We start from the raw sequence: 10440 nt of genomic DNA on the forward strand, positions 1-10440 counted from the left end.
GAGTTGGTTACCCTACGGAGGAGGATTCCAAGCCCGTGAAGACATTTTCTGTGTTTCATACCGAGGCTACAGTGGAGACAGAGCCCAGTGGGAAGCAGTGAATGGATCCCTTTATGGTCAGAATAACAACGAGACTTCTTTGACAGGGCACTTAAACTCGGAACTCCCACTTCTTTCCAGAGGAGGCAAAAGAGAGTGAGGGTGGGGGCTGTTCCCAGGCAAGCTGGGTTGGCAGCTTGGCCCCTGCAAAGGGATCAGAGCGCTTGGGAGCCTGAGACACGATGACTGCAGGTTTGCAGCCGGCCTCAGCAACTCAGTGATGCCCTGTTTCAAAATAAAATATAAGCTGGGCAAGGTGGCACATGTTTGTAATCCCAGCATTTGGGAGGCTGAGACAGGAGTATCTCGGTTTGGGCACAGCCTCAGCTACTACTTAGTGAGGCCCTCTGCAACTCAGTGAGACCCTGTTTCAAAGTAAAGAATAAAAAGTAGGGCTGGGGGTGTAGCTTGCGGGTAGAATGCCTCTGGGTTCCATCCCCAGACCCGCAAAAAAAAAAAAAAGAAAAAAAAAAAATATATATATATTGGGCCTGGTTCCACCCCAGAGCTCTCTGAAGCCGAGTCGCAGGGAGGAAAAGGAAGGACTTAAATCAAAGGATATTAGACGAAGGAGGAGCCATCGTAGAAGGTGTAGTGGAACTTGCTGGCCTTCTTGGATATCTTCCAGTCTTGAGAATGCCGGCTGAGGTGAGGAGTGTGGACAGCGGGCTGGTAAGGGATGGAAGTCTGGGCACAGGCAGGTTGAGAGGCCTGGGCGCCCACGGCCTGGACGTCCCCTTTGGAGGCCAGCGTCGAGTGGCAGGGCAGCTTGGTGCGGTAGTTGCGTAAGATCGCGGGGTAGGAGATACTGGTCCCTTTCCACGAGGCCCTTTCGGCTTCTCTGTAGGGGAGGAGAAGCACACAACTTCTAGCCACTCGCCTCCTGCTCACCAGGCAGGGTCGCCACAGCTCCTCCCGTCACCCAGGACTCCCATCCAGGGAGCAACCCATCTGGATGTCTTGAGTTTTGTGAGCCTTTCGGGTATTTTTTTTTCTTTTGGTAGAAGAAAGTTGGACAAATTATGTTAGTTAACACAAGCCAGGTGTGGTGGCACATGCTTGAAATCCCAGTATTTGGGAGGCTGAGACAGGAAGGTCACAGTTCCTGGGGAAGCCTCAGCTACTTAGGCCCTTTGCAACTCAGTGAGACCCCTGTTTCAAAAGAAAGATTAAAAAATAAGGCTGGGGGTGGAGCTCAGAGGTAGAATGCCCCTGGGTTCCATCCCCAGTACTGCAAATAAATAAATAAACAAACAAACAAACAAATTAACTAACTAACTAAAAAATAGGGCTGGAGGTGTAGCCAGTGGGGTTCCATACCCAGTATCACAAAAAAAGGAAGGAAGGAAGGAAGGAAGGAAGGAAGGAAGGAAGGAAGGGATTGAAGCTCAGAGGCGGAATGCCCCTGGCTTCAATCCCCAGCACCACACACACAAAAAAAGGGCGCAAAAAAAAGAATAAAAAATAGGGCCAGGGATGTGGCTTGGAGGTAGAATGCTTCTGGGTTTCCGTCCCCAGTGTCGCCTCCCCCCCAAAAAATGAACACTTGGGAAAACAAAAGCTGGGCACGAGTCACAGAAAGAGGGACGGGGGAGGCAGCCCACCAGGAGACGGGCGCCACCCTCCTGGGTACCAGGCCTGCGGGGCAGTGGGCGCCGGGCAATCCCCTGCCTCTGTTTCCTTATTTGGAAAATAAACAGGCAGGACCAGTCATGGCCGTGCGTCTCGTGGCTTCCTGGACTCGTGGCCAACGCGGGGCTTTCTGAGAACGCGAGAACGTCACCCCCCAGCTGGCACTCACATGTGGCGACACATCTCTTGTAGCTTCTCCCGGGCTTCGGGGCAGGGGTCGGTCAGCTCCAGGACGGGAGAGGGTCCCTCCCCTTGCTGCAAGGGAGACATGCTGATGTCCTCTACCGCCTTTGATTTGCCTGTAGTTAAAGGCAAAAAGCTTAGGGGAGGTGTCGGGCAGGTTTCTCCCGCATCGAGCTCCGCTGGGAGGAGTGTTTATTCTCCCCGGCGATGGGCATCACCGGCCGCTCCTGTGGGGCAGTGTCCGGCGGGATTGTTAGGGGATGTGAGGCCCTGACAAACACCAAGAGATGGGATGGCTGGGGAGCCGCAGAGCAGAAATAACATTAGCCGGGCGTGCTGGCGCGCGCTTGAAATCCCAGGATTTGGGAGGCTGAGACAGGAGGATGGCGGTTCATGGATAGCCTCAGCTACTACTTAGTGAGGTCCTTTGCAAATCAGTGAGACCCTGATTCTAAATAAAGAATAAAAAATAGGGCTGAGGGTGTTGCTAGAATGCCCCTGGGTCCCATCCCCAGTATCACACGCACAAAAAATAGGGCTGAAGGTGTCACTCGGAGGTAAAATGCCCCTGGATTCCATCCCCCGTGCGGGAATGCCTCTGGCCGCCCCAGAACCACCTCCTTCTTACCAAAAAGGGGAAGGCAAGTCACAGCCAGTCAGGGGTGGGGGCAGAAATAAAACCCAAGCCTTACCTCTAAGCGTCCGAGGCAGTCACTGGCAAGGAGAGTTTCTGCACCCCACCATCTCCGACCCTGAACCTCCCGCCTGTCATGACGGCTCAGCAAGGGAAGCTGGGAAGGCTCCAGGCCCGGCCTGCTCCTACAGGCCTCTTGTGTCTTCTCTGAGCTTCACAGCACAACATGGCTGCATATGGCTTGCCCTCACCCACTACCTGGTCTCGCTTACGCTGATGGGACAGGGGGTCCTTTAGGGCTTTGTTTCCACCTCTGAACACCAGCCTGATTTGGGACAACCATCGGCCAACCTGCACGGGCAGCTGGAAATCTCATCTTCCAGCCTCATCGCCCACAACTGCCACCACCGCCGCCACCAACGCTCACGGATCTTTCTGGAAGCCCCTTTTTACCTGACTTCTTTTTGATCTCCCTTACTGTCGAGAGAGAGAAACTGAGGCAGGATGTAGAAGACTGGTAGGTGAGCTGGTAAGGCGAGTTCACGCCCACGGCAGAGATGTTCATGAGGGACTCTGGAGAGGGCGACAGCGGGCTCTGCTTTTGCAATGTTCACTGTTTTTCAATCAAAGTGTAGCCGGCAAAGCTGGGCATGGTGGCTTGAACCCAGTAATCCTAGTACTTGTAAGGCAGAGACAGGAGGATCGCGGGTTCAAGGACAGCCTCCGCCAGTAGTGAGACTCTCATCAACTTGGCGTGACCCTGGGTCCAACTAAAGAATAAAATCCACCGCCCACTCACCACCACCACCAAAAATGTTTAATAAAATAAAAGGAAAAAAACAAAGAATAAAATAAGGCTGGAGATGTAGCTCAGAGGTAGAATGCCCTTGGGTTTAATCCCTAGTGCCAATAAAATAAAATGGAAAAAAAAAGAAAAACAAAAAACTTACTATAGACTCCTTGTATTATTTATTTACTTATTCATTTATTTATTTTGTGGTACTGGGAGTGGAACCCAGGGGCTTTTCTAGCTCCGGGCTATACTCCCAGACCTATTTTATATTTTATTTGGAAACAGGGTCTCACTAAGTTGCTGAGAGCCTCACTCAGTAGCTGAGGCTAGCTTCGAACCCGTGCGATCCTCCTGTCTCAGCCTCCCAAGCGCGGGGATTACAAGCATGCGCCACCACGCTTATTTATTTACTTATTTATTTTACAGTACTGGGGATGAAACCCAAGGGCATTCTACCTCTGAGTGATACCCTGGCCCTATTTTTTAATCTTTATTTTGAAACAGGGTCTCACTGAGTTGCTGAGGGCCTCACTAAGTAGCTGCGATTCTCCAGTCTCTGCCTCCCGAATGCTGGGATTACAAGTGTGCGCCACCACGCCCGGCTTTGCAAATTTTTGTTGTTGTTGTTGAGGTACTGGGGATGGAACCCAGGGGCATTCTACCTTTGAGCTACACCTCCAGCCCTATTTTTAATTCTTTATTTGGAAACAGGGTCTCACTGCATTGCACAGGGCCTCATTAAGTAGCTGCGGCTGTCTTCGAACTGCGATCCTCCTGTCTCAGCCTCCCAAATGCTGGGATTACAAGTGTGCGCCACCACACCTGTCTTTGCAAGTTTTAAAAACTGGCCCTTCCCTGCAGATAGTCTGAGAAACGGCTCTAGGATATGATCCAGAAGGAGAGCTGCTAGGCTGTGGGGTGGAGACATCTCCTGCCCAATACATCGCCCCAGACTATTCTCCTTGGGAAAGGACATCGATTTTCCGCTCACCTAGAACGTCTAAGAATCAGTTGTTCCACATCCACCTCCACCCTGGAGATGAGGACCTCTCCATCTGCGGTTGCCAATCTCGGTCCCTTCCACCTACGGCTGATGCCCGGGTACCCACCTTTGCCCAAGGGTCCCACACTGTAGCCATTTCTCCCAACGGTGCCGATTAGGAGTTCGTAGGCCTTCTCAGCGTTGAGATGGAGGAGCTGGCTGGCCTCCACGAAGCGCCTGGTGATGTCCAGGGGATTGGCACCTACAGAAGAAATCAGTCGGCCGGGCGCCGTGGCACACGCCTGTATTCCCAGTACTTAGGAGACGGAAGCAGGGGGATTGCAGGTCTGAGGCCAGCCTCGGCAGGTGGCGAGACTCTTGTCCACCCAGTGAGACCCTGTTTCAGAACAAAATATAAACAGGGCTGGCGTGTGGCTTGGAGGTCCAGGCCCCAGTGTCTGTCTGTCTGTCTGTCTGTCTGTCTCTCTCTCTCACACACACACACACACACACACACACACACACACACACACACACAATGACGTGCTTTTGTTCCAGCATGGTTGGGGGGATGCTTCCAGGGAAGGGCCATTTCCTAACGTAAGTGTGAGGGGCTTCTCAGGAGCCCCTCAGTCATCCTGTCTCCCTCATCTTTTTCTCGTCCTGCTGCTGAGCCCGGGTACCAAGGATGTAGGACCTGAAGCACGTGCATCTGAAAGAGAAGGTGCTTGGGGCTGACCCTCACCGTGAGGGCTCAACTCCCTGTTCCAGGCTCCGACCATTTCTCATTCATTCATTCATTCATTCATTCATTCATTCATTCATGGTACTGGGGAGGGAACCCAGGGGCATTCTACCTCCAAGCAACACCCCCAGTCCTATTTTTTATTCTTTATTTTGAAAGAGGGTCTCACTGAGTTGCAGAGGGCTTCACTAAGTAGCCAAGGCTGTCCGCGAACCGCGATCCTCCAGTCTCAGCCTCCCAATTGCTGGGATTACAAGCGTGCACCAAAATGCCCAGCCCTATTTTTTATTTGGAAACAGGGTCTCACTAAGTTGCTGAGGACCTTGCTAAGTTCCTGAGGCTGGCTTTGAACCTGCAATCCTCCTATCACAATCTCCCAAGCACTGGGATTACAAGCGTGTGTCACTACACCCAGCTTGCACCCGTATTTGTGTGTGTGTGTATGGGTGGGTAGTACTTGGGGTGGAATCCAGAGGCTTTTCTACCTCAAGGCTATACATACAGATGTATTTTATTCTTTATTTGGAGACAGGGTCTCACTGAGTTGCTGAGAGCCTCACTAAGTAGCTGAGGCTGGCTTCGAACCTGTGCGATCCTCCTGTCTTAGCCTCCCAAGTGCGGGGATTACAAGCGTGCACCACCACGCCCGGCTCTTGCACCCGTATTTTGATGACAGCCCGTCACACGAGATCACGTGTGGAATTTTCTCCTGTGGTATCATGTCAGTGGCCAAAAAGTTTCAAATTTTGGAATGTTCCAGATTTCAGATTAGAGCTAGCATGGTGGCGCACGCTTGTAATCCCAATACTTGAGAGACTAAGAATGGAGGGTCATGGTTTGCGGACAGCCTCAGCTACTTAGTGAGACCCTTTGCAACTCAGTGAGACCCTGTTTCAAAATAAAGAATAAAGCTGGGCATGGTGGCGCATACTTGTAATCCCCGCGCTTGGGAGGCTGAGACAGGAGGATTGCACAGGTTGGAAGCCATCCTCAGCTACTGAGTGAGGCTCTCAGCAACTTAGTGAGACCTGTTTCCAATAAAGTATAAAATAGTTCTGGGAGGCCGGGTGTGGTGGCGCACGCTTGTAATCCCCGCGCTTGGGAGGCAGAGACAGGAGGATCGCGCAGGTTCGAAGCCAGCTGCACGTGCTGGCTTAGGAGACCCTGTTTCCAAATAAAAATGTAAAAAATAGGTCTGGGAGTGTAGCCCGGAGGTAGAAGGGCTTCCAGGAACCCCAGTACCACCACCAAAAAAAAAAAAATAGTTCTGGGAGTATAGCCCCACACACTCTCTGGGAGTATACACACACACTCTCTCACTCAAAAGGAAGAGCCGTGAATCCTTAAATACCACCAAAAAATAATAATAAATAAAAAATAGGGCGGGGGGGTGTAGCTCGGAGGTAGAAGGTCCCTGGGTTCCATCCCCAGTACTGAAAAAGAAATAAAGAAAAATTTAAAAATAGATTTCGGATTCAGGATGTTCGATGTATACCCACAGACCCTAGAGACACTGTAGACAAGGAGACCAGCGCTCCAGACTGCAGATCAGAACTGGCATGGTGTTGCGCGCTTGGGCCAGAAACAGCGCAACGGCAGCAGAGCGGGCTTACCGGAGGCCGACTCCACCATGGTCTTCATCTTCAGAGTGAGGAGCTCTGTGAGCAGGCGGATGGAATTCCGCTGAAACTTATGCAGCATCTCCTGGCCGGCCGACACCGGGCGGGCTGGCATGGGAGAGGCCGGGTACTTGGCTGCCCTGCCAGCCCTGGGCAGTGCGGCCTGTAGCGGGGGCAACAGCGACGGCAGTTTCTTCTGGGGGACCTGCACGGGGGGCGGCTCCGCCAGCACCACCGGGGCGCATCCGAAGCTGATGTCCAGGCCCGGGATGCTGGACGGGGTGGGCACTGCGGGGTCGGTGATGAGCTCCTCCCAGGTGAACTCAAAAATGTTCCTGATGCCCTTGGGGATGGCGACGTTCGCAGTACGGCAGAGGACCAGGAGTTTGGTGATGCGGGCCAGCAGCATGGGGGCCATGGCCAAGTACTGCTGGTACAGTTCTCGGTTACTCTTGACGTCGCTCATGGTGTCTGAGGGTGCACAGTGCTAAGAGATAAAGTCCATCTCGGAGGAGAGGGCATCTGTAGCGGTAAAGACTGAGAGGGCTCTGAGAGACGGCCGAGAGCAGAAACCTAGCAAGGCGCCTTGGTGGCCGGCGGAGTGCTGAGACGGCCTCCACAGATCATCCGGCCTCCACAGATCATCCGAGGCAGCTGTTCCTATCCAGGAAGGAGAAGGAAATCATGGGTGATTCCCCTGCCACAGGGCAAAGGGATGTTCCCGCCCTTCCCTTCCCAGAGACATCAGTGCTGTGAGCTGCTTTAGAAGGGCCTGGTCAAGCCGGATGTGGAATGCCAGCATTGGGGAGGCTGAGACTGGAGGATTACGGTTCGCGGACAGCCTCAGCTACTTAGTGAGGCCCTCTGCAACTCAGTGAGACCCTGTTTCCAAATAAAGAATAAAAAATAGGGCAGGGGGGTGAAGCTCAGAGGTAGAATGCCCTGGACTCCCTCCCTGGTACAATAATAATAATAATAATAATAATAATAATAATAATAATAATAATAATGCTGAAGGTGTAGCTTGGAGGTAGAATGACCCTGGGTTTCAGCCCCAGTACTGCAATAAAATAAAATAAAATAAGCAGAAGGCCTGGTTATGAGGATGTTCCCAGAAAAGCTCCAGGGACAGCCACAGGGCCCGGCAGCACAGCAGGAGGCTGGGGGCTGGAGGAGCGCAAGTCCAGGTATGGGGAAGGTCTCACTGCACCTTTTAGAGTTATAGATCCAAAGGTGGAAGGCACGCCTGGGGTCTACTGATTAAACGTTTGCAAAAACAGCCGGGCGTGGTGGCGCACGATTGTAATCCCCGGGATCGCGCAGGTTCGAAGCCAGCCATGCGCGCTGGCTTAGGAGACCCTATTTCTAAATAAAAACCTTAAAAATAAAAATAGGTCTGGGAGTGTAGCCCAGAGGTAGAAGGGCTTCCAGGAACCCCAGTACCACCAAAAAAAGAAGAAAAAAAAAACTTGCAAAAACAAAAGGACATTTGTCGGCTGGCTCTCCAGGGACTGGTGACGTGGAGGCGCTCGGCTGCAAGGCCGGGAAGGGCCGGGAATGATCCAACAGGCACATCAGTGCCCGCTTGGAGGGCCGAGGAAAATGCGCCTGCACAGCTCAGCGCTTCATAAAACTGAGAGTGTTTCATCAAATCCAAGACACCAGCGATTGCAGGACGCGCGACCTTACTAGAGGGAAATCGACGGGCCCTCATGGACTGTAAGACGTGTCGCGACATCAGAGCTGGTGAAGGCTGAGAAACGTGTACCTTAAAGTCAGTGGACGGTCACAGATACTTTCCCACCGTCACAGAAGAGCTTGCGGGTTCTGAGTGGTGATCAAGTGTGAACCTGGAGGAGGTTTAGCAGACTCACGACTGGGTCAGCTGGCCAGCAGCAATGAATTACCATGTGGTAATTACTGGGTATCTCTAATTCTTACTAATTATAATTATAATTCTTACTAATTATACTAGTTATAATATACTAACTATAACAATTAATAATTACTACTTATAACAATAAAGTATCATTGTTATTATTATAAATTGTCCTCAAACCTAGGATCCTCCTGTCACAGCCTCCCAATAACCATCTCTTTTATGACCTTCCACCCTGACAACCACTCCTCCTCCACCTCGTCCACACCAGACAATCCTAATCCTCTCCCTTCTCAAATCCCGTTTGCTAGAGCGACCCCAAGAATACACTATTCCAGGTACACGCCAGCCGCGCCTACAGAGTGGGTATGTGGCCAGGCTGGGCCGAGGAGCATGTTATCTTTCCTCTCTTGCTGATGAGGAACTGTGATGAGCAAGACTTGCCTGTCCACACCCCATGCCCCAGGCCTCTCCAGACACACCCCTACTTCCTGGAGCCTTCTACCTATCACGAGCAAAATCTCCAAGCCAGGCATGGTAGCGCACGCTTGTCATCCCAGCATTTGGGAGTCTGAGACAGGAGGATCGTGGTTCACCAACAGCCTCAGCTACTTAGTGAGGCCCTCTGCAACTCAGTGAGACTGAAAATAAAGAATAAAGCCAGGCATGGTGGCGCACGCTTGTAATTCCAGCATTTGGGAGGCCGAGCCCAGAGGATCGTGGTTCGCGGACAGCCTCAGCTACTCAGTGAGGCCCTTGGCAACTCAGTGAGACCCAGTTTCAAAATAAAGAATGAAAAACAGGGCGGGAGGTGTAGCTTGGATGTCAAATGCCCCTGGGTTCCATCCCCAGACCCACAAAATATAAAAATAAACCTCCATAGGGCAGAGCCTCCTCCATCCCTGCGGCTTGTAGATAAAGGGGCTTCCTGTGTCTGCAGGCCGACGACCCCTGGCATCTCCCTTTCTCAGCTTGCAGACTCAGAAAAATAGATTCATTTTTTTGAAATGTTAAGTCTATAGAACAAAGACGCCACTCAGAACCGTGGTTATGTAGACAAGGGGGATCCAAGCCGGGCCCTGCAGGCGGATTTTCTCTTTCTCTTTTCTTTCTTAAGTCAAGGCCCAGAGGAGGAGAAGCTCACTAATCCTTGAAATTCCCCACAGTGTTTATTGGTTTAGGAATTCCCCTCTCCTTAAGTTCCTTACTTTTCAGGTTTATTTGAAATATATGATATACAAACAGATAAAAGCTGGCTTTTCAAGTTCTCTTGTTGAGATGTAATTCACATACCATACAATTCACCCCTCTGAATGTGCACAATGGTTCTCAGTGTTTCACAGAGATGTGCAGCCAACGTCTCTACCTAATTTTAGGCACATCTCGTCACGTCCTCCAAAGGAACCCCGTTAGCAATCACTCCGCATTCCCCCTTTCCCCCAGGCAACCGTTCATCTAGTTCCTGTCTCTATAGGTCTGCTTGCTGGGGACATTTCCTACGAATGGAACCAGATAGCATATGGTCTTTTACGACTGGCTGTTTTCATTTGGAATAATGTTTGGAAAATCCATCCACATCACAGCACGTGTGACTGCGCCATTCCTTTTCACGGCTGAATAGCGTTCCTTTTATGGACAGACCACTCACTGATCTCCTCGTGAGTTAATGGACACTCTGGTTGCTTCCCCATGTTGGCTGATTGAAGAAGAATGCTGTTACCAACTCCTGCGTGAATTTCTACGTGCAGTGCCAACAGACTGTCCCTGTTATTTAATTTCAGTGCCCCCCAAATAGCTCTTTTATTTTCAGTTTTAAAACAGGGTCTCGCTGGGTTGTCGAGAGTATTGGGAAATTGCTGAGGCTGGCCTAGAAT

At 51.4% G+C, this 10440-nt stretch overlaps 1 protein-coding gene across 1 annotated transcript; it reads right to left on the reverse strand.

The window, feature by feature from the left end:
* Window positions 1-2051: 2051 nt before the first annotated feature.
* LOC308278393 (uncharacterized protein C3orf20-like) lies at window positions 2052-7153 on the reverse strand (the record flags this gene model as incomplete). Its single annotated transcript, XM_080718146.1, has 5 exons — window positions 2052-2141; window positions 2738-2821; window positions 2976-3121; window positions 4451-4585; window positions 6682-7153. 5 exons carry the CDS (start codon window positions 7151-7153, stop codon window positions 2052-2054), a joined length of 927 nt encoding a protein of 308 aa, XP_080574272.1.
* Between the last annotated feature and the right edge of the window lie 3287 nt (window positions 7154-10440).

This window comes from Muscardinus avellanarius (assembly GCF_963383645.1).
Source record: "Muscardinus avellanarius genome assembly, chromosome: 22".
NCBI lineage: Eukaryota > Metazoa > Chordata > Mammalia > Rodentia > Gliridae > Muscardinus > Muscardinus avellanarius.